The 27,597-nt window shown below is 37.5% G+C and overlaps 4 protein-coding genes across 4 annotated transcripts; 1 reads left to right on the top strand and 3 right to left on the bottom strand.

The window, feature by feature from the left end:
* The first annotated feature begins 52 nt into the window (after window positions 1-52).
* On the top strand, window positions 53-1,544 carry LOC148729635 (adenosine receptor A3-like). The gene has a single exon (XM_088763072.1). It carries the CDS (start codon window positions 654-656, stop codon window positions 1,542-1,544), a length of 891 nt encoding a protein of 296 aa, XP_088619198.1. The 5' UTR covers window positions 53-653.
* A 4,820-nt stretch (window positions 1,545-6,364) lies between these two features.
* On the bottom strand, window positions 6,365-7,402 carry LOC148729634 (uncharacterized). The gene is made up of 2 exons (XM_088725927.1): window positions 7,136-7,402; window positions 6,365-7,049 (listed from the first exon to the last, which is right to left on the bottom strand). Exons 1-2 carry the CDS (start codon window positions 7,366-7,368, stop codon window positions 6,767-6,769), a joined length of 516 nt encoding a protein of 171 aa, XP_088582053.1. The 5' UTR covers window positions 7,369-7,402; the 3' UTR covers window positions 6,365-6,766.
* A 9,386-nt stretch (window positions 7,403-16,788) lies between these two features.
* Window positions 16,789-17,889, bottom strand: LOC111319005 (uncharacterized). The gene has a single exon (XM_022921844.2). The coding sequence runs from the start codon at window positions 17,697-17,699 to the stop codon at window positions 16,905-16,907; it is 795 nt and encodes a 264-aa protein (XP_022777579.2). The 5' UTR covers window positions 17,700-17,889; the 3' UTR covers window positions 16,789-16,904.
* An 8,420-nt stretch (window positions 17,890-26,309) lies between these two features.
* LOC148729633 (uncharacterized) lies at window positions 26,310-27,396 on the bottom strand. The gene is made up of 2 exons (XM_088762401.1): window positions 27,092-27,396; window positions 26,310-27,005 (listed from the first exon to the last, which is right to left on the bottom strand). Exons 1-2 carry the CDS (start codon window positions 27,322-27,324, stop codon window positions 26,723-26,725), a joined length of 516 nt encoding a protein of 171 aa, XP_088618527.1. The 5' UTR covers window positions 27,325-27,396; the 3' UTR covers window positions 26,310-26,722.
* Between the last annotated feature and the right edge of the window lie 201 nt (window positions 27,397-27,597).

Raw genomic sequence — 27,597 nt, 5'->3', positions numbered from 1 at the left:
CCCTCGTGTAAACCCTTCAAAGACTTGTCGCCGGGACTTGTCGCACGGACTAGTCGCAGGGACTTGTCGCACGGACTTGTCGCGCGGACTTGTCGCCGGGACTTGTCGCACGGACTAGTCGCAGGGACATGTCCCCTCGTGTGTGCCGACCTTAGCTTTTACCAAGTCTGATGACAAATTTTTTCTCGGATATGAGATCGATTTATGAGATCACTGATATGTTAATTGACACATAATTTATATACTTTCGATGTGTATTAAATGGGAAACGTGAAATTAATTGGCGAACGTTGTTTCGGCGGCTTAAACATCGACCATATGGGCCACAAGTACATAACAGGAAAGTAGCTATTTATCAGTACAGTGAATAACGTCGGAAGAACACGGATAAAAAAGCACTTCAGCAGGAGCACGCGTATTTTTCAATTTCCTCGTTGGCACCGGACAAAGCTGTCAAATGCATCAACTTATTCATAAGTCTCTGGTTTCCAACTACTTATTAATCCTGGCTTTTGCCAGAATTTATCATGAAGCTTTTCTAAGTAACTCTCCATTAATTCACGATGAAGCATGTTTGTCTCATGAAATCCATTTCTTCTGAGCGTACTCAGTGAACTTGCTGACAAATCAGCCTCCTGACTACCAGATATAGAATGGGGAAAAGCGAAAGCCCGTATTACTCATCTTGTGTCACTAACTCCGTGTTGAACTCCTTCTTTTGCTACACATCCATTATGATGAACATTTTGACGATCCATGCGATGAGGAAGACGTCAGCATTGCCAAAGACTTTGAAAACGTTGCTGCTGAGTCTCGCTGTTTCTGACCTTGGTGTCGGTTTGCTGGTGAAACCTGTTTATGTTGCAAGGCTGATTACTTGCGCTACTAGTGGAAACTTTATCTACCCCGAGCTAAATATATTTACCTACATCACTGCCTTCTTTTCGGATTTATTCTCGTGTGCGTCACTTTTCGGTGTTACTGCTCTGAGCACAGACAGATTTCTGGCCATTCACCTTCATCTCAGATATCAAGAACTTGTGATTCACAAGCGTGTTGTTGCTGCGGTGTTGATGATATGGACGTTTAGTTTCTTGTTTTCATTGCTGTTAATGCTGGATTATTTCTGGCTCAAATACGCTGGAAGAATCGTAGTCACTGTTACTTTTTGTTGTTGTATTATTTTTACAACAATCATTTATTTTAAAATATATTTAGCGGTGAGGCGCCACAGAAACGTAATCCAAGTGTTGCAACTAACACACGGGGGTGGAACGACAGTGAACGCGGCCAGGTTGAGGAGGTCGGCTAGCAGTACCTTCTACATATACCTCGTGTTTTTGTTGTGTTATTTACCCTGGTACTGTGTCTATATTTGGGGTTTTTCTGCCGTTAAACAAACCACCAGATTTCGTACTAGTGTTATTTATACGTTAACGCTTTTGTTTTTCAATTCGTCTCTAAACCCTATGGTATACTGTTGGAAAATGAGACACATTCGGCAATCTATCATTTGCATTCTTCGAAATATGTTTCTTCGTTAAAACTGAAGAAACTTTTAAGGTAGCTATATAACAACCGAGCACTTCGGAGGCAATCTTCAAGTATTATGAATAGTTCGCAACGAAAGTAAACGAATGTGTTTCGCACAGTCGAGAAATTGTGAGTCACTGTAGTTTGCTTACAGGTCATATGTAAATGTAGACCTATATTTGTATTCAATTTGTCAGCTTAGACAGCTTAAGTTAATTGAAGTTATAACATGCAGATGTAATGTTTTTCTACCTCTTTTTCGTCGGAAGCAAAGGGTAATTTTCTTGTTACATGTATTGGTTTTAAAACAGAAGTACGAATACTACATTAGAGACTCCTAGTCGTTATGTTACAGGAACCGGAGTTGAGCGTCGGCCTGATGGGCCACGTGGCTCATAAACAGACTATGAATGCTATATACTCAGATCTACTAGCTTTGTTTATAAAAACATAGATTACCGTAATGATGTCTTTAGCAGGCTTGAATACAAAAGTAAAAACTTGTTATGATAATCAAGAAAACTGAATGGAATGGACTATAAACCTAAACATTAGATTGAAACCGATAAGCGGAATCGTCTAAACAACAACAACAAAAACAATAACAAAGAGAAATTTCGCAACGAGTGAGACGCCCAAAATAAGCCCACGCCGAGTGAGGGAAAGATGGAATGTCGAGGAAAAGGTACATTTTACTTTAGATGTTCTCTCACATTTAGAACTTTAAGCCTCTCCTCAAACAGCCAAAAACAACTCCCTTACCTTCTCACCTTCATAATCAGTTATGTAAATTTATTTTGTGTTGTATTTAAAAGCCTTTTGATGTTTAAAGCTGTCTCTTGAAGCGAGGTTTTTTAAGAGGGCTAGAGTTTCAGGGCTTTCTCAGTAGAGGATCTCCTCACGGAATTGATTATATGCCGAAGCATCCTTTAATCGACATTAAAAATCATGATCCTCTAAAGAATTTTCTGGTTTTAAGAAATTTATCAGGTAATCCGAAAATATTCGAGAGCTCAAAATAAAAACCTGTTTCACCTAACGGTAGTCTCTTTTGTTTCCCTCCGCACCAATGTTTCGGTCATGTTTGTTTGTTTGTTTGTTTTTTTTGTCAATCGTTTCGCTTTTTCGGTCGTTTTGTTTCAGTGGTTTCGCCACTAAATTTTCTCCGATTCTTATTGGTTTAAATTGATCACGTGACGCGATAATGTTCATCTGTGGAGAGATACTATCAGCCCATAGTGCACTCTATTGTTTAATTAGATTTGCAGTGATGGAGCCAATCAGATTGTAGCGCTTGTGTTGGTGCGCTGGTCAGTAGCTAAAGCTAGATGTTGGGTCAGCCCTCAAGTTATATGCTCTGACGAACTGTTAACGCGAGATGTTCCATTTTTTTTAGTCGCAGTTTATTTACCTTTATCAACAATGAACATTTAATAATCGTGGCGTGTCGTCTCGCTCTACAGTTTATCATTGTTACTTTAGTTTCAACTGACATTTTGTACAACACGGAGATATTGAATAATCAAAGTACGTGGGGTTTTTCCATTTCTTCTGCAAAACTAGAATTTTGAGATGATAAACACAATTTCATGATGGAATATAATACGATTTTTTTTTTATTGGCTACGTTTTTTTTTATAGTCCAGGGACGCATGGTGTTCCTAATATCATTTTTTTTTTTTTAATGCTTATGTACAAAAGGGAGGACTAACACAGGTTTTAATTCTAAATTGTTGACATGACGGCGATGGCACATTTTGTTGTTGTCATTGATTACGAATGATGCGTTTTCCGACCTCTTATGTCAAGATTAATTAAGACTTCATTTCCAATGAGTTCCTGTGAATATTTTCATAAAAGAAATGAGAATCTGTTTTATCACTTTTACCCAATGACAATAATTTTAACGTCAGGATCTCATCTTTTTGTGTATTTTTGTGTGGAAACATGGAGGCGGGAGTGCATTTTCCGGCTTTTCGTAACTCAAAGGAAATATTTGCAAAGTAGCGATGATCTTTGCCTGTTGACGACGTTCATTGTCTTTTTTATTGGATCGCTAACGAACGTTTTAGGGAGGACAGCGCTTGCGGGTAACACCGGTGTCATCAAACGGAAATGGAAACGTAAAACCGTTGACCAACCAAATATTGACACGGAATAAGGAGATGAAGCCATTTTTTTTCTAAATTTAAGAGTAAGGGCTGAGTATTTTCTTCTAGTTGCCGACCAGCAAACTAAATGAAAGCTCGAAATATCCCAGGTCTGAATTTGGACAAAAAAATATTGCTATCTCGACGTATTTATTTATTTATGTATTTATTCATTTGTTCTTACCAACTTAAACAATTGTTAACTTCGTCAAAAGCGAAATTCTATAAGTAATAAAGATGAGATTACGTTTTGATCTTTTTTACGTTGCATTCATTAGTCCATAACAGTTACCCGCAGTTTGTTTACTGTCGCTGATAAAATAGACTTTATAAAGTGGTTCATGCAATTCAAGAGTTAGAGTCTCCTTGAAGATCGGAGTCTATGAAGCGCACAGTCTCACTGGTTTTATCAGCAGAACGCCCGACCTCAACTTAAGTCACAGGTCTACAATGGCAGATACAAAAGAACAATTTTATTCGTCTCTCATTGTTAACGCTGTATTGAACGTTGTCTCCTCTTTCGCAGCTGTAACGTTGAACATTTTAACAATCCATGCGATGAGGAAAACTTCGTCCTTACCAGAGACTTTGAAAATATTACTGTTAAGTCTTACTGTTTCTGATCTTGGTGTTGGCTTGTTGGTGTAGCCGTTTTACGTTGAAGAGCTACTTGCGCTTTTGCTGCAAAACGATCTTACGTTCAGTGTGCGGAAATCTATGGATTTTATAGTTAGATTGATTTTGTATGCTTCTTTGTTCAGTGTAACTGCTGTAGGTGTAGACAGGTTCCTAGCCGTCCATCTTCATCTCAGATATCAGGAACTTGTAACTCACAAACGAACCGTTGCAGGTGTCTTGCTGATATGGGTGTTCAGTGCATTGCTTTCAGTGATGAGGATCATTTGGGTGCACATGGGAATCGTGGTCGGTTTCATTTTGGGTTTTTGCTTTGTTTCTCTGAGTGTGGCGTATTGCAGAATTTATTTCGTGGTAAAAAAAATTAATGAATAGAAGTCAACACTGGAACTTGCATTCGTTTTTAATCGTAAATGCCGCGGTTGTAGTCAATTTTCGAAATAGGTTATTTTGTGAGCTTCATTTAAATGTTTTTTCCAGAAGGAAGGTGTTTTATTTTCATTTTTATGGAAAACGAAGCCTGGTAAACTTGGAATCGTTAATCATTTCTGAAGAAATGCCTGATACTCTCAAGAAGTTTGAAAATACACTCAGTAAGCATGCGATTATTCTGTTGGATTATGAAACGAGAAATAAACTCGATCAAGACGGTCATTCAGGTTAATGGTGACGATATAATTTAAGGCACGTGGAATTTTCGATGTAGGTAAACCGACAGTTGGTGCCATTCTGTAGAAATTAACTCATTAGTCCTGGACAGAACTAGGTAGAGATTGGAGGCCACTCCTGAATTACCGTTGGCCTCTTTTTCAAAACGAGGCCTGATGCTTGACCATTCTTGTGAAAATGAGCTTAAGTTGCATGTCGATGAGAACTTATCATCATAAGTAAGGATGAGTCCCAGGACTCGCTTTGTAAAAGAGGCTGAAGGTAATTCGGAAATGGGCGATTTAAACAAGGTAAACATGCCGTACAAGGGCAAACTATGTCATGCGGAAAAGAGTGTCAGCGAATATTAAATTACACCTTTGAAAGCTGCTTCTCCTATCTTAAGATGCAATGTTGCAAGTTAAGAAAGTTTTAGAGCTATGCTGTTTTTCGTACATTGCTAATCCTAGCCTTTTTCTTCTGCACATTCGTGATGTTACAACTCCGTTTTGAAGTGTGAGCTTTGAAACAACGAAATGAGAAAATAAACAGTCCAAGACTGCACGTGGTTACTGATATTGCACCATTTTTATAGGATTTAAAACAGCTAGAGGTTGTATAATGACGCCAGAAGGTAGTGTTGCAGAATATTTCTCTCACATGCAAGACAGAAAACCTGACGCATCCCACATATTTATGAGTACCCTGTTCCACAAGAGAAAGGTGGTTCAAGAATATAGTGACTCATTGACATTCAACCAATAATTAAATGGTAACAAATAATTATGTTAACTATAACACTACTACTACCACTACCACAACCACTACCGCTACCGCTACGACTACTGCTACTACTACTAATAATAATAATGATATTAGATGTTTTATTACATTTAAGCGTTTCGATAGTGACGCATGGAACCTTTAGTGTTTTGACTGAGGTTTTTATTACATAGCAATTAAGTCTAAGACTTTTATTTCTAGGGTTTCATAATTAGGAATTGCAAAAGGAATTTTAATTGTAAGGACTCTGGTCGTTGCATTGATTGGTTACGGCTTGCCGCCCAATCATTGTTTAGGATATCTGGGCATCCAGAAGTTTTTACTGCCATAATAGTAATAATAATAACAATAATAATAATAATAATTATGATGATAATAATAATAATAATAATAATAATAATAATAGTAATAATAATAACAACAACAACAGTGATAATAAAGATATTTAATAGGGGCTAGCTCAAGAAATGTATTTACATTCGGCAAAACTAAACTGTAAATGGCAGTGACAGAGAATGTGAATATTTCCTATTGGTTTGTTAGGTATGGCCGCTATGGCCGCTATGGCGTTCATTGCGCGATTTGTTATAGGACATATATAAGTTTTGATATTTGTAATTTAATCATCTTAGCTCTCGAACTTTTCAAGTTTACGGTATTTTTTTTCTTACATGTAATTTAGGCTGTTTTACCTCTAGCCTTCTTTGTTACTTTTATTCCATTTTTGTGAGACCTTTGTTTCATACAGCAAGGCATTCCGCGTTTTAGGATATTCCGTCATTCAGTGTTTAAAGTGCATATGACGCGAAATTTTTTTCTCTTGTTTCTTGTAGTTGGATATCTTTAGAAAACGTTTCAAAGCCTTAAAAGTGCTGGTAAAGTCTAAAAAGCAATTTTTGTTTTTTTTTGCTTTCAAAATACGCGCAATTTGCCTTCAAATTTGTCCCGGTCATCGCCCGGCCAAAGTCGCACGTGATATCGTAACGTGACGTCACATTGTGTACCTCAGTGCAACATCAAATATGACATTCTCGCCTACAAAACGTTACTAACTCATTTTCATGCACTCCAGTTCGTCGCCTGTATGCCCTCCCATTCTGATCGCGAATTAAAAGAGCAACTTGTAAGAGCAAGGTCCTGTTTGTCAGAGCACTGTAATCTTCGTGTTGCGTGATGCAGCTTATGATTTCGATGGAACCATCGAAAATTAACTGTCTTCTGGCATTTGTGACCTCGCGGCAACAACGGAATTCTAGTGCGTCTGCCAAGGTTTCGTCACGGCACTGTTTACATTTGCACCTAAGGTAAGGTAGAGCTATGATTACACTACAGTTTCGCTGTTTTATAATATTCACAAAAAGCCATGATAAACATGATTCACTAACCATTCGCTGACTGCAACGCGACGTTCAAATCTGGCCTCCAAAACTGAAGGCGTCAGTCCATCAAGGTCAGCATCTTCGCCTTCTTCGTCTTGTTCGCCATCGCTTGCGAGCGGTTCGTCTCGGTATGGTGCGTGCTCTCCTGTAACTACTTCTACTTCATCTCCAGATTCTTTGAAGTCAATGGAACTTTCAGAAGAGTCGGACTCAAAGGAATCATTGGAATCACTGGACATCTTTGCCTTTCAATGCACTATCTATCTACTACGAAGTACTGCCTGTCGGCGACAACAGACCTGCGCGGCAAAGGTACACAATGTGACGTCACGAACAACTTCGACGGCGATAAACTAGGTCCCAGTTTCCGGGACAAATTTGAAGGAAAATTGCGCGTATTTCGATAGCAAAAAAATGCTTTTTACATTTTAAAGCTTCGAAACGTTTTCTATAAATATCCAACTTCAAGAAACAAGAGAAAAAAATCTCGGGTAATATGCACTTTAAGGATATTCCGCCATTCCGTTATTCCACCTTTTCATCAGTCCATCGAAGAGGATGACTCTGCTAAACTACGGACCTTGCTCGCTTCGCAAATTTTGTGGCTCTTTTAGGCATCGGTCGCTAATTCAAATGGTAAAATGCTCTCTCTCTAAATAACTTTTTTTTTGCCCAAAGTTTCCAAGATGTGTAGATCGCACCTATTTAGATATTTTTGTAACGACGCCACTGTGAAATTATTTCTAAATATTTATCGTCTTTTGTAGTGTTACTGCAAGAACTGAAAAATTACATCTTCTATCTACTGGTCATAAATCGCGGATTTCAACGTAAAAATATTCTCTCTTCAAAGAAAAAAACTTTTCCTTTAAGTTTGCATGATGCGCCGATCACACCAACAAGAGAATATGTTGATATTCTCTTACACCATTTGTATGCTTGTGCAAGGAAAAGTTTTGGTTTTGTTCACGCGCCATCCCGAAATGATTGTGAATCGTCTTTTATAGTGTCACGGCAAGAACTTAAAAAATGATATCTTCGGGTTTTTTCAGGCACAAAAGTATTTATTTCAAAGGCATTCTTCTCCGTTTAGTGTATGCTGCGCCTAATTATCTCTATTGCGCATGTCGATCTTCGAAGATACTCCGAAATAAACAAGGAGTGACATCGGGTCAAAATCGGGTGAAGTTCGGCATTAATGCTTACCATCACTCATTTCGAAAAAATACGCAGCTGCGCTTCCTATAGGAGGCACTAGTTACAAAAACCAGGACAAACATGCTAAGTCTAGACGATGATCATCCTTGCTTTCGATGTCCTCTTGTATAAATACGACGGGACAGATGGTAACAGCTTGCACATATTTGTTCTCAAAGTCATTGAGAAGTCAGTGACAGTAGGCCTAACTTGTCAGAAGAGGTCCAATCATCCACGGCATACAAGCTCATCTTAACGAGTCAGGGATTAGTCCAGTGAGATCATGGTTAAGGTTCAACTCTCGAACCATTCGTCTTTTATCTCTAATGCTGTTCTTAACTTGTTCTTTTCCTACACAGTCATTATGTTGAACATTTTGGCAATCCATGCGATGAGGAAGTCGTGGGCATTGCAAAAGATTTTGAAAACATTGATGCTGAATCTTGCTGTTTCTGATCTGTGCGTTGGCCTATGCGCGCAGCCTATTAATGTCATATACTTTCTGGTTATTTGCCGCACTGAAGAACCAACTGCTCTCAAGATTGTCGTTTCCTTTTTGTCTTGTGCCTTTTGGTATGCATCATTTTTGAGTATTATGGCCCTGGGTGTCGAGAGATTTGTGGCCATTCATCTTCACCTCAGATATCAGGAACTTGTGACACACAAACGCGTTGTTGCTTTGGCGACAATAGTATGGGCGGTTAGTGCATTGCTTTCATTAATCACTTCTCTCTGGCCGTCAATTGGCAAAAAGATCGTGGCTGTATGTTTTGGTTTTTGTTTTATTTGTAGTTTAACTTTTTATCGTAAAATTTATTCTACTGTGCGGCGACACACAAACCAAATTCAAGCCCTTGAGGTCCACGATGGGGAAATGGCGGTGAACGTTGCAAAGATAAAGAGGTCGGGTTTGTGCACCTGCTATGTGTATGTTTTGTTTTTGTTGTGGTACTTGCCTTATTGCAGTGGACTTGTTGCAGATATATTTATCCGTAAACCAAATATTACGTATGATAATTTTCTTCGGTATACTCTCGGCACACTGGTGTTTGTTAATTCATCATTAAACCCTGTTTACTGCTTGGTGATGAGGGACGTTCGACAATCTATACTTTCCATTCTGCGAAATTTGTTTATTCGTCAAAACTGAACTGATAAAGCTGTAGGCAAGATGGCTGTAAACCATGAAAGAGCATTCTGAAACATTTTTACTTCTCCATTTTTGTTATTAGAAGCAAAAGTTTTAATAATTGAGAAGTTGATGGAAGTTTGAACTTTTTCCTTCACCAGGGTTTTTGTGTCAATATTAATGTGAAACTATATTCTAGCTGGGTTTTTGAGGTTAAATAAGTTAACTTTATGCAAAATGGAACGAATATTTGCTTTTTATTCCATGTGCTGCGTTTTTTTTTTATATATTCTGGAAAGAGAAATCGAGATGATATTTTTCCACTACAAACAAAAGCTACTTGAGGAAGTTTTTCTCGCTCGCTTGAAGACTGATTGTGTATCTATATTTTCGTTTAGTATGAGGCCAAAGCCACGAAGAAGAGATAGTGGATAAAATGTACGAAGTTACCGTGTTTTTCAATTTTTTTTGTTTTCCTTTTATGAAGGTAAACTGAGACAAATGGAAGCCATAAGGATATGTAAATTTTGTTTGATCTTTTGTAAGAGGCCAGATATACTTTGCGGAGTAGAAAGATTAATGATCCGCAAAAGTTTTCCCAGGAAGATGCTGACTCAGAGCTTAGAATGATTTTTATTAAAACTGAACTAGTGAAAGAAGATGAACTATTACAATGATTGGTTACAATGAATATATGAAGTTCATATATTTTGAATATACGTATTATATATTCAAAATATATAATATACGTATTATATATTCAAAATATTCAGGACCAAAAAGCTTACGTGATCTTATAACAGTTAGGTGCTCCACTTATAATCTTAGGGGCACCACAATACTGGACCTCCCAAAAGTAAAATCAACAACCTTCGGGTTAAGATCATGGAGATATGCTGCATCGAAACTATGGAACGCTTTACCAGACGAGTCTCGAAAGATACAGACATTTACTAGTTTTAAAAATTACTTAAAAACATTAGATCTCACGGGACTCTAGCGCGGTGAGGATCTATCTTTAATTATATTTCAACTCGGTGACTACATTTTTAAATTCTTATATTTTAATATTAGCCTGTTTTTAATGATTACATTTTACATTCTATATAGTCTATTTCTCAATTCTTAATTTATTTAAATTTATATACCTTCACAAGGCTTTATAATTTCCTTTTCTCTTTTTGTATCGTGGCGTACCTGTAAACTAGCTTTCAGCTAAGCGTTCTGACCACGTTAAATAAATTGATTGATTGATTGATTGATTGATTGATATACGTATTACATATACGTATTACAATGTTTGTTACTGACGTGGCTACTACACTGTTATCTCTAAAAGCATTAAAGGTCTTCGCGGGATGTTGAGTATGATTGATACTCAGAATAATAAAAGCACTTATAAAACTTGTATGTAACCGTATCGTAAACATTTATGAAAAAGCTCGGGCGAAAGAGCGTTCCATATATTCCGCCTTTGTCGTTAGCAGCTTTCCCGTCCGGAGATACGAGATGTAGGAAGCCTTCATCTGCGGAAGACGTAAGCCATTTTTTACATTTTTCTTGGAGCGAACCTTTCAATACCAAGTGTGTTGTATTTGATATGCGTAAAAGCATTTAGATTCGATTCACGGCCATAAACCCGCTTGACAGAAACACAACAGTCAAAATTCATGTGAAAACAAGTAGGACAGCTGACGACTTTTTAAGCATGTGTTTTTAGTCTGATTTGAATGAAAAGCGGTCAGGCAACCATGACGCCCGAGAGAGATTACTACTTGCCCTGCTGACAAGATGGTTTACTGATTAAATACATTCAATGAATCGGTTCACTGACAAAAGCGAACGTTTCCACATTTCCCACTCAGAGATGGAGCTCGAATATTCCTCTTACGGATGTGGTGATTAACATAAAGCTATAAAAGTTTTGACCGCCATTGTTTTTAATAAGCTTAGTGGAAATTGTAGAAACGTTTGTTTTCGTGAGTTTACCTATTTGCTTTTTCTACACAACCTCGTTTTGTATTAGTATGGAAAAAAAAAAACTTATCGACATTGATGTAACCCTAAAGAGAAGAGGACTTTCGTTAAGTACAGAAGAACAGCTGTCTCTTAAATTGACTGTTTTTATTGAGGTCCAGTCTTGAATTTTAATTCAACTCCTTGTGTTGGCAGATGAAGAAATTTTCTTTGTCTGCCAATCTTTAAAGTCGAGTTTCCGAGCGAAGCAAACGGAGACAGCCCGAATGCATTTAAGCGAATCCTCTGGGTCGAGAATAAAACATAGGACCGTAAAGCGTGCAAGGGATATACGGTTTTGATCGGTACATCAATAGGAAGACAACTCCAAGTCACTTGCCATCAGAATAAAAGTAACATAAATGTAACTTTAAATAGCTTTTATTAAATCTAACAAACTCACTGTAGCACAGAAAGAAAAAACAAGAACCTCTAAAAACGCAAACAGTTTATAGCTTTCTAAACTTTCCATCGATATAAAAAACCTTTTTACATTACAGAAGAGAGTACAAAAGTTATTTTGTGTATGCTGCCCCTTTTGTCCCAAGTTTCAGTAGTGCAAGTGGGTAAATTTTACACCTGTCCCACGTATGGTACTTTTCTTGTTATTATGCAAATTCATATTGTTAAAATTCCTTTTTAAGGTTAACAGAACAGAAAAATCGCACATAAACAACGTTTGTCGATGATCGTTCGTGCTTTAGAATATCCTCTTCTACTGCAAAACGTGACAAATGTCAACGGTTTGCGCTAATTGATAATTATTTATTGATAGGAAGTTTCCAGAGAGCATTTTAATGAGTTCTATATCTCCGTGATCGTTCGAACTCACCTGAACGAGTTAGAAACTAGTAAAATGGAAAACACTGGCAACCTGCTTTATTGGTCCTGTGTGGTTAACTCTGCGTTGAACTCGTTCATATCTTACACAACCATCATGATAAACATTTTAACAATCCACGCAATGAGAAAAACGTCCGAATTGCCAAAGACTTTGAAAACATTGCTGCTGAGTCTTGCTGTGTCTGATCTTGGTCTTGGATTGGTGCAGCCTCTCCATGTTGTTACGATGGTCTCGTGTACCCCTGAGAAAGCACCTCTCGAAGACATGCAGAATGCACTTTCAAAAATCTTCCAGTTTTTGTATCGTTCCTTTTTATTTGCTTCGTTTCTGGGTGTTTCGGCTCTGGTGGCCGACAGATTTTTAGCCGTTCACCTTCATCTTAGATATCGGGAACTAGTGACTTACAAGCGTGTTGTTGCTGTTGTTATAACATTATGGATTCTTAGTGCTTTGCTACCATTAATGGATTTCCTCCCGCTTGAAATTGTCAAAACAGTTATAGAGGCTGTTACTGGTGTTTGTTGTTTTATTTGCACTACAATTTTTTGTTGTAAAATTCATTTCGCTGTGCGGCGCCACACAAACCATATTCAAGCCCTTCAAACTTTACAAAACAATGAAATGGCGGTGAACTTTGCGAAGACAAGGAAATCGGGTTTGTGTACATTCTACGTTTTTTTGTTTTGTTATTTGCCTCAATATTGTGCGTTTATTTTAGGGTTTTTTTTCATTAATGGACCAAGTAGTATGTTTGAAATTTTTTTTATGTGCACCACAACCCTGGCGCATCTTAATTCATCGTTGAACCCTCTAATTTACTGCTGGAACATGAGACACATTCGAAAGTCTATCCTTTGCATATTAAGAAATGCTTTTACTCGTCAAAACTGAACTGCTAGAGCTCTAGCTAAGGATATTGTCAACTTTAAACGTTTTCTGCAAAATCTTTGTTTGTTTATTGTTTCTTTACACACGAAGTTTTTTATATCGATAAAAAGATGAGGAGGGTATAGACTGCCTGGGTTTTTCGAGGTTCTTGAGTTACATCGAGTTTTTCATATTTAATTTCAATTCAATTCAATCTATTTATTTGTTAGCAATACAATATTATCACAGTCCTAGGTGACCCGCAATTAGCAAGCTATTCTAGGCGGGCCACCCTTCTAAAACAAGTGCTGTCTCTGCTAATGATCACATACCGATACAATTAAACAAAGATAATCATTAAATAAAAATACAATTGTTAAATAAAATAAAATAAAATTAAGTCCGTTGAATAATTAAATAATCAATTGCAAAGTTATCAAGATATATAATACAATTGAACAAGACTTAAACGAAGAGTTACTTTATCAAGAGATATTTACAAATTTCTGAGCAGCGTATATCAACATTCATCTCCTTATTTTCCAAAAGTTTTAACAGGCGATTTTTAAGTTCACGCTTAAACGGGGTTCTGTTTTTAATACGAAGTTCTTTTGGGATGCTATTCCACAATCTTACACCTATTCTAGCAAAAGAAAATAAAAGTTGGTTAGTTCTAGACGCTTTAACGTATAGATTAGCCGTTGCTGAGAATCTTGTGAAATGGTGATGAACCTGCTCGGAGTGGAGAAAGAGCATAGAAATATTAGACGGGGCACGGTGATTATCAATGTCATGCATCAAAGAGGAAACCAAATGAGAATAGAGCATAGTTATTGGTAAGATTCTGGAGTTAACAAATAGCGGGGCACTATGAGTTTTGCTATCCGCAAAATACATTAGTCGTAGAGCACGTTTTTGTAAAATGAGAACCTTATTTAAATGAGTGTTAGCAGCTTGTCCCCAGGCAATAAGACCATAAGAGATATAGGGTTCAATTAAGGAGCGGTAGATGTTAAGAAGTGTGGCAAATGGGACAAGATGTCTTAACCTGGCAATGATACCAATTCCTTTACTAACTTTAGATGAGATATAATCAATATGATACTTCCAAGAGAGGTTATTATCTATCAGAATTCCTAGATATTTCACAAAAGTTTTTTGTTCTAGAGATACACTTTTTTTAAGATCGTTATTATAAATTTTCAAGTGAACTATGTAGTCCAATTTGCGTTGGTAAGGATGGAAAATAACAAAGTTAGATTTACTAGTGTTAAGAGAAAGTTTGTTTGCGTCCAACCAGTCACCCACTTTTGCGAGTTCATCATTAACAACTTTTTCAAGATCCTTAAGATCTTTGTTTGAATAAAGCAAGTTAGTATCGTCAGCAAATAGGTAAAACTCAAAAATCTGGGAGCAACGGTAAATGTCGTTAACATAAATCAAAAAGAGAAGGGGGCCAAGTACAGACCCTTGAGGGACACCACAAACTATCTCTTCTATATTCGATACGGTTGAACCAATTTGAGTCGACTGGTTCCTGTTCAACAAGTACGAAGAGAACCAGTTATTAATTATTCCTCTGACTCCATAATGATATAATTTGTGCAGTAAGATTGAGTGATCCACCGTATCAAATGCCTTTTTTAGGTCAATAAAAATACCACAAGAGAATAACTTTGCATCAATATTAGTTTGAATTTTGCTTAAGATATCTAAAATTGCATGTTGGGTTGAACACTTGTCTCTAAATCCATATTGAGAAGTAAAAAAGATACCATTTTTTTCGCAATGTGATTTAAGACGTTTAGCCATCAATTTCTCAAATAATCGATTGAAGACAGAAAGGAGGGAAATTGGGCGGTAATTACATGGATCAGTTTCGTCTCCCGATTTGTAGATAGGAATTACTTTGGCATGCTTCAAAAGATGGGGATAAATACCCGTTGAGATAGACTTATTCATCATGGCAGCTAAGAGTGAAGAAAGGATATGGCGCCCAGATTTTAGAAGATGAACCGGGCAAGAATATAGGCCATATACTTTATTACTGGGTATAGCCAAGATTTCCAAGTCCACCTCGGATGGAACGACGGGATCAAAAAAGAAAGACTTAAAGTGATTAGTGCCGACAAGGTAGTCCTGGAAATTTATCCTGGAAGGTGATATATTGCGTGCAAGCCGCGGTCCAATAGACGCAAAGTACTGATTAAAGATATTGGTTATTTCAGACGGATTTTGTGTTACTCCAGAGTTGTTAGAGCGTTGAAGGGCTGATACTGTTTTTTTGTTACGCTGTCTGTTCAATAGTTCATTAATCCCCTCCCACGTTTTTTTAACATAAGCTTCATAATACAATCTTTTACTGAGACGAGAAAGACTAACAATTCTATTCCTATACAGCTTATATTTTGATTTATCTCCTGAGTAAAAAAGTCTATTCTTTATTTTGATAGATTTACGTAGGCCCTTAGTTATCCACGGTTTGGAAAATTGTTTAGCCTTGCGCCTAGATAAAATTTTGAGAGGAGCGTGTTTATTAATGAGCTTGTTAAATTTATTGTAAAAGGAAGAAAAGCATTTGTCTACAGATCCATATGTCATTGAGTTATCCCAATCAGTATCCGAGACATCATTAATAAAGCATTCTTCAGAGAAGTTGGAATAATCGCGAATTTTATGTTTAGCAGTAAAATTTTTTGGTATAAGACTGTGGATAAAACAAAATTGGGAGTAGTGATCACTAATGTCTGACACGATATTTCCACCTGAAATTTTATGATCAAATCTATTCAGAAATATATTATCAATGAGTGTGGCAGAATTATTGTAGACTCTAGATGGTTTATCAATTACCGGGAAGAACGAATAACATTGTAAAGATAACAAAAAATTTTGGGAGTAATCGGAAATTTCAGATTTGAGGAGATCAATATTGAAATCGCCCATAAGATAAACAACTTTATCAGAGGAGCTAAGTTTTTCTAAAGTAAAGTCAACATATTGGAGGAATTGTTCCGGATCATTATGCTGCCTATAAATCACTCCACAAACGATATTTTTACTCTTTAGGGATTCAATTTCGATCCATAAAGCCTGAAAAGCGTCTTTATATGTTCTCTCCAGAACCTTATATTTCAAACAATTATTAATGTACATTCCAACACCTCCACATGATAGAGGTGTTGGGACATATTCAAACTGATAGTTTGGTATGCAGGCATTGAAATCTAGCCCAGATGAATTTGTAATTTTTGTTTCTGTAATACCGATTACACTGAATTGGTAGTCAAGTTCATCTAAAAGATGGACTTGAAAATTATCAATGTTTTTCCGCAAACTTCTTACATTAGTATGAAGCATAGAGAAAGGACCTTGACTATCTGATTCCAACAAAGACTCTTTAAACATAGAAAAACTATAGGGTGAGAAATATTTACATCTAATTTGTTGCATGCTTAAGTTTCTGTCGGGATTTAATGTTGATTCGGTATTTAAGCGAAACAAATCTAAATCATAAATACTATGAAGTTTGTCTAAGTACTTCTTGGTCGGTAAGTCACTGTTGAGAATGTTATTAAACTGTCCATGAGCTCAAATAATATCAACATTCGCGTATGGAAGTTCGCTTAGGGTAGATTTAATTGTACAACGAACACGTTTCTCGCTAACACTCATACTTATTATCTAAAAACAGACAAACAAATCTACATCAACATGAATACTTAGCCTTCACGTCCATTCGTTAATCGGTGCAGGTCCGTGATATCCTTAATCTTGATGGCTCGAGACATGGTATCTTTACGAAGATAAACAAGCGATCCCTTCGACCAGCAATATTGATAGTGAAACTGCTCCTTGAACCTCTTAGCTTCAAATAAAACCTTTTGCATCCTTGGCGTTAAATGGTCAAAAATTCTAACAGCGGAAAGGGAGGCACCGTCAGGTAAACCAACAGCAGATGGGGCAACTTTACTTGCATTTCTTTTATGATTCATGACATCATCTTTTGACAATCGTCTAATAAATCGACAAATGATTGGCCGCGGGCCGCCATTGTCATTGCTTCTTGTTGGGACTCGATGGGCTGTGTCAATGTCATGAATTGATACAGCGGATCCAATTGCCTTAAATAAACAATCACATAGCTCACTCGTAGAGGCCGAGGATTCATCTTGACTCAATTGAGGGACACCAACAATCTTAACATTATATTGATAACTGTACTCTTGAAATTCATCGATGCTCCTGGAAACTCTGTTAACTTCAACAGCAATCTCATCAAGCATGGCACCTAAGCGATCAAGTTCTTTACCAGCAGAGACCCTGAATCGCTCAAAGTCATCATATTCTTTACTCATGAATTCTAAGCTTTGCTCTACTTCGTCATTAGTCGCTGCAGGTTTTTTTGACTGCTCCAGCAGCATCTCCTTCATCTTAGCAATCTCATCCGCCATGACAGACAGTTGATCTTTAAGCTTACTGTTCTCTCTCTTGAGGCTAGCAACAGACTCAGGCATTCTTGAATCTCTCAGAAAGCAAAAAAAGAAAAACGATCGAGAAAAAAAGAAACGAAAAATTATCCAAAACGAAACGAAAAATTATCCAAACTTGATTAAGATTAGCGGAGCTCGTAAAGTAACGTCCGTCCTGACCAACTCACCGCTGACCAGTTACCTTTAGTAAAAGTTTAGTAAAAGCACTAAAAATTTAGTAAAAGCACAGGCGGCCCAAGCTCTCTGAGAACCACACAAGGAACACTGGACTGCCTGTGGTAAAAGTTATGTTTTAGTCCAGACCCGGTAAACTCTGCAAAACGCATTTGCTCTTCGTAGTCACTTTTAGAGACAGCTGATCTTCCGAGCTTTATTAAATTGCATTTGTTTAAGTCCTTTCTCCTCAGTTTGGGTTAAATTAGTGTAAAGCAGGGTTTTTTATATATCCATAGAAAACGAGGCAGTGTTGTAAAGGTAACTCGGTCCACTGATGAAATCAAACGTTAACAAATTTCTACTCAGAAATCGAGCTGGAATATCCTTCTCATTGAACTGGTAATTGGCATACAAGTATACAAGTCTTTGACCGCTATTGTCTGTTGAAAAGCAAAACATATGTATGCAATCTTCGGGTTAAAGGACGAAGCTCTGATGAGTTTGCCAGAGTAAGGTTATTTTGAGTCGAAGTCGAAGTCTTAATGAAAATTTTGTTACGTTTCAACTAAGGGGGGAAACCGGAAAATGGCATAAGTCTACGCATATTTATTCATCGCTCGCGAAAAGAGATAAAACATTTGAAAAAGTGTAACATCTTACTCGAGATGGCAGATGGCATTGGTTTCTTCTCGCTGGTTTCATGATTGACAGGAACCTGTCGAAAGCATTTTGATAAACAGGTTTAACTTAAGACGCAAGAGTTCTAGTTCTCTAGGGTACAAAGTCATCTTTACGAGTAATAAATAAGCTAAGCTCTTTGAAAATCGGAAACACTGAAAACCCGCTCTACTCATCCTGTAACGTTAATGCTGCATTGAACTTGTTCGATTGTTTCACAGCCATTATGATGAACATTTTAACGGTTTATTGACGAAAGTGGTCATTTCCACATTTTGCAGTAAGAAATAGAGGTCGAATATCCTACTCACTCATGTGGTCTTTGGCAGACAATTAGATTCGGTCCAAATCGAACTGTAATTTTTTATCATAGGATTTATTTCGCTGTGCGGCGCCACCCAAGCTTAATTCAAGCCTTTCGGGTCCATCAAGTTTCACAAAACAATGAAATGGCGGTGAACTGTACTGAAATGTACTGCTGAAAAATGAGACACATTTGGCAATCCATCATTTGCATGCTGCGAAATGTGATCATTCGTCAGAACTGAACTGTTAAAACTTAAGATGATATTATTGTAGACTTTAAACGTGCTTTCTGCCAAATGTTTATTTGTGCTTTGTTTTTTTATATCCAAAGTTTTTCATAGAGATTAAGAGCAGAGGAGCTTATAAACTGTCTGCGTGTTTTCGAGGTTCTTGTTTCTCTCTCTGTTATGGAGAGTTTTCTAGATGAAATTAAAGCTGTGAAAAATAGACTTTACATTTATTTTACTTTCATTCTGTCGGAAGTAGACACATTCAGTTTTTCCCTTCTTATTTGTTTTGCTCTAGAAGAACTTTTTTCTTGAAAACAAAAGGTTTTGGATTAAAATTCAACACCGGACCTCGGTAGAAACAGTCAATATTAGAGACAGCTGATTTTCTGTACTTAATTGAAGTGCATTTTCTTACGTCCCTTTTTTGTTGTGCTAGATTATTGTAAATGAGGTTTTTTCCCATTTTTATAGATCTTTAGAAGATGAACATTGGTGTTTTTCAATGTCCGCTTCAACAGCGAAAAGTTACTGTTAAAGTTTTTTTGATTTCGATATTGGGTTTGTTTCGTATAATTGTCAAAACGTAGGTCTTGTCGCTTTTAACAGAGTAAACAAATTAAAGTTTTTGCCGATGGAACTTGAGCATTCGCGCCAAAGGGGAGTTATTATGTTTAATATGTTGTTCTCTTGATAGTTTCGTTTAAGTTATTCGCTACAGCTGTTATTCTAGACTGCCATAACTCGCGGAATTTTCGAGTGTAAAGAGGTGTTTTTTATTTTTCTTTTCCAAAATTCCGCTTACTGAAAGTGACACGCCGCCGCCTCCTAAGTACAACCTCTATCTTTCTGACGAAAGGGAACATTTTACCAATTCTAAGTCTAAAGGTCGGCACACACGAGGGGACTAGTCCCTGCTACCGATCCCCTCGTGTAAACCCTTCAAAGACTTGTCGCCGGGACTAGTCGCAGGGACTAGTCCCCTCGTGTGTGCCGACCTTAGTTTTTACCAAGTCTGATGACAAATTTTTTCTCGGATATGAGATCGATTTCTCCAATCACTGATATGCTAATTGACACATAATTTATATACTTTCGATGTGTATTAAATGGGAAAACGTGAAATTAATTGGCGAACGTTGTTTCGGCGGCTTAAACATCGACCATATGGGCCACAAATACATAACAGGAAAGTAGCTATTTATCAGTACAGTGAATAACGTCGGAAGAACACAGATAAAAAAGCACTTCAGCATGAGCACGCGTGTCTTTCGATTTCCTCGTTGGCACCGGAGAAAGCTGTCAAATGCATCAACTTATTCATAAGTCTCTGGTTTCCAACTACTTATTAATCCTGGCTTTTGTCAGAATTTATCATGAAGCTTTTCGAAGTAACTCTCCGTTAATTCACGATGAAGCCTGTTTGTTTCATGAAATCCATTTCTTCTGAGCGTACTCGGTGAACTTGCTGACAAATCAGCCTCCTGACTACCCGTTATAGAATGGGGAAAAGCGAAAGCCCGTATTACTCATCTTGTGTCACTAATTCCGTGTTGAACTGCTTCTTTTGCTACACATCCATTATGTTGAACATTTTGACGATCCATGCGATGAGGAAGACGTCAGCATTGCCAAAGACTTTGAAAACATTCCTACTGAGTCTCGCTGTTTCTGATCTTGGTGTTGGTTTGCTGGTGAAACCTGCTTATGTTGTAAGGCTGATTACTTGCGCTACTAGTGGAAACTTTATCTACCCCGAGCTAAATAATTTTACCTACATCACTGCCTTATTTTCGGATTTATTCTCGTGTGCGTCACTTTTCGGTGTTACTGCTCTGAGCACAGACAGATTTCTGGCCATTCACCTTCATCTCAGATATCAAGAACTTGTGACTCACAAGCGTGTTGTTGCTGCGGTGTTGATGATATGGACGTTTAGTTTCTTGTTTTCATTGCTGTTAATGCTGGATTATTTCTGGCTCAAATACGCTGGAAGAATCGTAGTCACTGTTACTTTTTGTTGTTGTATTATTTTTACAACAATCATTTATTTTAAAATATATTTAGCGGTGAGGCGCCACAGAAACGTAATCCAAGTGTTGCAACTAACACACGGGGGTGGAACGACAATGAACGCGGCCAGGTTGAGGAGGTCGGCTAGCAGTACCTTCTACATATACCTCGTGTTTTTGTTGTGTTATTTACCCTGGTACTGTGTCTATATTTGGGGTTTTTCTGCCGTTAAACAAACCACCAGATTTCGTACTAGTGTTATTTATACGTTAACGCTTTTGTTTTTCAATTCGTCTCTAAACCCTGTGGTATACTGCTGGAAAATGAGACACATTCGGCAATCTATCATTTGCATTCTTCGAAATATATTTCTTCGTTAAAACTGAAGAAACTTTTAAGGTAGCTATATAACAACCGAGCACTTCGGAGGCAATCTTCAAGTATTATGAATAGTTCGCAACGAAAGTAAACGAATGTGTTTCGCACAGTCGAGAAATTGTGAGTCACTGTAGTTTGCTTACAGGTCATATGTAAATGTAGACCTATATTTGTATTCAATTTGTCAGCTTAGACAGCTTAAGTTAATTGAAGTTATAACATGCAGATGTAATGTTTTTCTACCTCTTTTTCGTCGGAAGCAAAGGGTAATTTTCTTGTTACATGTATTGGTTTTAAAACAGAAGTACGAATACTACATTAGAGACTCCTTGTCGCTTATGTTACAGGAACCGGAGTTAAGCGTCGGCCTGATGGGCCACGTGGCTCATAAACAGACTATGAATGCTATATACTCAGATCTACTAGCTTTGTTTATAAAAACATAGATTACCGTAATGATGTCTTTAGCAGGCTTGAATACAAAAGTAAAAACTTGTTATGATAATCAAGAAAACTGAATGGAATGGACTATAAACCTAAACATTAGATTGAAACCGATAAGCGGAGTCGTCTAAACAACAACAACAAAAACAATAACAAAGAGAAATTTCGCAACGAGTGAGACGCCCAAAATAAGCCCACGCCGAGTGAGGGAAAGATGGAATGTCGAGGAAAAGGTACATTTTACTTTAGATGTTCTCTCACATTTAGAACTTTAAGCCTCTCCTAAAACAGCCAAAAACAACTCCCTTACCTTCTCACCTTCATACTCAGATATGTAAATTTATTTTGTGTTGTATTTAAAAGCCTTTTGATGTTTAAAGATGTCTCTTGAAGCGAGGATTTTTAAGAGGGCTAGAGTTTCAGGGCTTTCTCAGTAGAGGATCTCCTCACGGAATTGATTATATGCCGAAGCATCCTTTAATCGACATTAAAAATCATGATCCTGTAAAGAATTTTCTGGTTTTAAGAAATTTATCAGGTAATCCGAAAATATTCGAGAGCTCAAAATAAAAACCTGTTTCACCTAAAGGTGGTCTCTTTTGTTTCCCTCCGCACCAATGTTTCGGTCATGTTTGTTTGTTTGTTTGTTTTTTTTGTCAATCGTTTCGCTTTTTCGGTCGTTTTGTTTCAGTGGTTTCACCACTAAATTTTCTCCAATTCTTATTGGTTTAAATTGATCACGTGACGCGATAGTGTTCATCTGTGGAGAGATACTATCAGCCCATAGTGCACTCTATTGTTTAATTAGATTTGCAGTGATGGAGCCAATCAGATTTTAGCGCTTGTGTTGGTGCGCTGGTCAGTAGCTAAAGCTAGATGTTGGGTCAGCCCTCAAGTTATATGCTCTGACGAACTGTTAACGCGAGATGTTCCATTTTTTTTGGTCGCAGTTTATTTACCTTTATCAACAATGAACATTTAATAATCGTGGCGTGTCGTCTCGCTCTACAGTTTATCATTGTTACTTGAGTTTCAACTGACATTTTGTACAACACGGAGATATTGAATAATCAAAGTACGTGGGGTTTTTCCATTTCTTCTGCAAAACTAGAATTTTGAGATGATAAACACAATTTCATGATGGAATATAATACGAATTTTTTTTTTATTGGCTGCGTTTTTTTTTTTAATCCAGGGACGCATGGTGCTCCTAATATAATTTTTTTTTTTTTTAATGCTTATGTACAAAAGGGAGGACTAACACAGGTTTTAATTCTAAATTGTTGAAATGACGGCGATGGCACATTTTGTTGTTGTCATTGATTACGAATGATGCGTTTTCCGACCTCTTATGTCAAGATTAATTAAGACTTCATTTCCAATGAGTTCCTGTGAATATTTTCATAAAAGAAATGAGAATCTGTTTTATCACTTTTACCCAATGACAATAATTTTAACGTCAGGATCTCATCTTTTTGTGTATTTTTGTGTGGAAACATGGAGGCGGGAGTGCATTTTCCGGCTTTTCGTAACTCAAAGGAAATATTTGCAAAGTAGCGATGATCTTTGCCTGTTGACGACGTTCATTGTCTTTTTTATTGGATCGCTAACGAACGTTTTAGGGAGGACAGCGCTTGCGGGTAACACCGGTGTCATCAAACGGAAATGGAAACGTAAAACCGTTGATCAACCAAATATTGACACGGAATAAGGAGATGAAGCCATTTTTTTTCTAAATTTAAGAGTAAGGGCTGAGTATTTTCTTCCAGTTGCCGACCAGCAAACTAAATGAAAGCTCGAAATATCCCAGGTCTGAATTTGGACAAAAAAATATTGCTATCTCGACGTATTTATTTATTTATGTATTTATTCATTTGTTCTTACCAACTTAAACAATTGTTAACTTCGTCAAAAGCGAAATTCAATAAGTAATAAAGATGAGATTACGTTTTGATCTTTTTTACGTTGCATTCATTAGTCCATGACAGTTACACGCAGTTTGTTTACTTTCGCTGATAAAATAGACTTTATAAAGTGGTTCATGCAATTCGAGAGTTAGAGTCTCCTTGAAGATCGGAGTCTATGAAGCGCACAGTCTCACTGGTTTTATCAGCAGAACGCCCGACCTCAACTTAAGTCACAGTTCTACAATGGCAGATACAAAAGAACAGTTTTATTCGCCTCTCATTGTTAACGCTGTATTGAACGTTGTCTCCTCTTTCGCAGCTGTAACGTTGAACATTTTAACAATCCATGCGATGAGGAAAACTTCATCCTTACCAGAGACTTTGAAAATATTACTGTTAAGTCTTACTGTTTCTGATCTTGGTGTTGGCTTGTTGGTGCAGCCGTTTTACGTTGAAGAGCTACTTGCGCTTTTGCTGCAAAACGATCTTACGTTCAGTGTGCGGAAATCTATGGATTTTATAGTTAGATTGATTTTGTATGCTTCTTTGTTCAGTGTAACTGCTGCAGGTGTAGACAGGTTCCTGGCCGTCCATCTTTATCTCAGATATCAGGAACTTGTAACTCGCAAACGAATCGTTGCAGGTGTCTTGCAGATATGGGTGTTCAGTGCATTGCTTTCAGTGATGAGGATCATTTGGGTGCACATGGGAATCGTGGTCGGTTTCATTTTGGGTTTTTGCTTTGTTTCTCTGAGTGTGGCGTATTGCAGAATTTATTTCGTGGTAAAAAAAATTAATGAATAGAAGCCAACACTGGAACTTGCATTCGTTTTTAATCGTAAATGCCGCGGTTGTAGTCAATTTTCGAAATAGGTTATTTTGTGAGCTTCATTTAAATGTTTTTTCCAGAAGGAAGGTGTTTTATTTTCATTTTTATGGAAAACGAAGCCTGGTAAACTTGGAATCGTTAATCATTTCTGAAGAAATGCCTGATACTCTCAAGAAGTTTGAAAATACACTCAGAAAGCATGCGATTATTCTGTTGGATTATGAAACGAGAAATAAACTCGATCAAGACGGTCATTCAGGTTAATGGTGACGATATAATTTAAGGCACGTGGAATTTTCGATTTAGGTAAACCGACAGATGGTACCATTCTGTAGAAATTAACTCATTAGTCCTGGACAGAACTAGGTAAAGGTTGGAGGCCACTCCTGAATTACCGTTGGCCTCTTTTTCAAAACGAGGCCTGATGCTTGACCATTCTTGTGAAAATGAGCTTAATTTGCATGTCGATGAGAACTTATCATCATACGTAAGGATGAGTAGCAGGACTCACTTTGTAAAAGAGGCTTAAGGTAATTCATAAATGGGCGATTTAAACAAGGTAAACATGCCGTACAAGAGCAAACTATGTCATGCGCAAAAGAGTGTCAGCGAATATTAAATTACACCTTTGAAAGCTGCTTCTCCTATCTTAAGATGCAATATTGCAAGTTAAGAGAGTTTTAGAGCTATGCTGTTTTTCGTACATTGCTAATCCTAGCCTTTTTCTTCTGCACATTCGTGATGTTACAACTCCGTTTTGAAGTGTGAGCTTTGAAACAACGAAATGAGAAAATAAACAGTCCAAGACTGCACGTGGTTACTGATATTGCACCATTTTTATAGGATTTAAAACAGCTAGAGGTTGTATAATGACGCTAGAAGGTAGTGTTGCAGAATATTTCTCTCACATGCAAGACAGAAAACCTGACGCATCCCACATATTTATGAGTACCCTGTTCCACAAGAGAAAGGTGGTTCAAGAATATACTGACTAATTGACATTCAACCAATAATTAAATGGTAACAAATAATCATGTTAACTATAACACTACTACTACCACTACCACTACTACTACCACTACCACTACCACTACCACTACCACTACCACTACCACTGCCACTGCCACTGCCACTGCCACTGCCACTGCCGCTGCCGCTACCGCTACTACGACTACCACTACCACTACCGCTACCGCTACTACTACTGCTACTGCTACTACTACTACTAATAATAATGATATTAGATGTTTTATTACATTTAAGCGTTTCGATAGTGACGCCTGGAACCTTTAGTGTTTTGACTGAGGTTTTTATTACATAGCAATTAAGTTTAAGACTTTTATTACTAGGGTCCCATAATTAGGAATTGCTATAGGAATTTTAATTGTAAGGACTCTGGTCGTTGCATTGATTGGTGACGGCTTGCCGCCCAATCATTGTTTAGGATATCTGGGCTTCCAGAAGTTTTTACTGCCATAATAATAATAATAATAATAATAATAATAATAATAGTAATAATAATAACAACAACAACAGTAATAATAAAGATATTTAATAGGGGCTAGCTCAAGAAATGTATTTACATTCGGCAAAACTAAACTGTAAATGGCAGTGATAGAAAATGTGAATATCTCCTATTGGTTTGTAAGCTATGGCCGATATGGCGTTCATTGAGTCTTTTGTTCTAGGACATATATAAGTTTTGATGTTTGTAATTTAATCATCTTAGCTCTCGAACTTTTCAAGTTTTACGGTATTTTTTTCTTGCATTTAATTTAGGCTGTTTTACCTCTAGCCTTCTTTGTTACTTTTATTCCATTTTTGTGAGACCTTTGTTTCATACAGCAAGGCACTCCGCGTTTTAGGATATTCCGTCATTCAGTGTTTAAAGTGCATAGGACGCGAAATTTTTTTTCTCTTGTTTCTTGTAGTTGGATATCTATAGGAAACATTTCGTAGCCTTAAAAGTGCTGGAAAAGTCTAAAAAGTATTTTTTTTTTTGCTTCCAAAATACGCGGAATTTGCCTTCAAATTTGTCCCGGTCATCGCGCGGCCAAAGTCGCACGTGATATCATAACGTGACGTCACATTGTGTACCTCAGTGCAACATCAAATATGACATTCTCGCCTACAAAACGTTACTGACTCATTTTCATGCACTCCAGTTCGTTGCCAGTATGCCCTCCCATTCTGATCGCGAATTAAAAGAGCAACTTGTAAGAGCACGGTCCTGTTTGTCAGAGCACTGTAATCTTCGTGTTGCGCGATGCAGCTTATGATTTCGATGGAACCATCGAAAACTAACTGTCTTCTGGCATTTGTGACCTCGCAGCAACAACGGAATGCTAGTGAGTCTGCCAAGGTTTCGTCACGGCACTGTTTACATTTGCACCTAAGGTAAGGTAGAGCTATGATTACACTACAGTTTCGCTGTTTTATAATATTCACAAAAAGCCATGATAAACATGATTCACTAACCATTCGCTGACTGCAACGCGACGTTCAAATCTGGCCTCCGAAACTGAAGGCGTCAGTCCATCAAGGTCAGCATCTTCGCTTTCTTCGTCTTGTTCGCCATCGCTTGCGAGCGGTTCGTCTCGGTATGGTGCGTGCTCTCCTGTAACTACTTCTACTTCATCTCCACATTCTTCGAAGTCAATGGACCTTTCAGAAGAGTCGGACTCAAAGGAATCATTAGAATCACTGGACATCTTTGCCTTTCAATGCACTATCTATCTACTACGAAGTACTGTCTCTTGGCGACAACAGACCTGCGCGGCAAAGGTACACAATACGACGTCACGAATAACTTCGACGGCGATAAACTAGGTCCCAGTTTCCGGGACAAATTTGAAGGAAAATTGCGCGTTTTTCCATAGCAAAAAAGTGCTTTTTACATTTTTAAAGCTTCGAAACGTTTTCTATAAATATCCAACTTCAAGAAACAAGAGAAAAAAATCTCGTGTAATGTGCACTTTAGGGAT

Source organism: Stylophora pistillata, chromosome 6 (genome assembly GCF_964205215.1).
Source record: "Stylophora pistillata chromosome 6, jaStyPist1.2, whole genome shotgun sequence".
Lineage (NCBI taxonomy): Eukaryota > Metazoa > Cnidaria > Anthozoa > Scleractinia > Pocilloporidae > Stylophora > Stylophora pistillata.
This window is presented reverse-complemented; position numbering and strand designations above follow the sequence as displayed.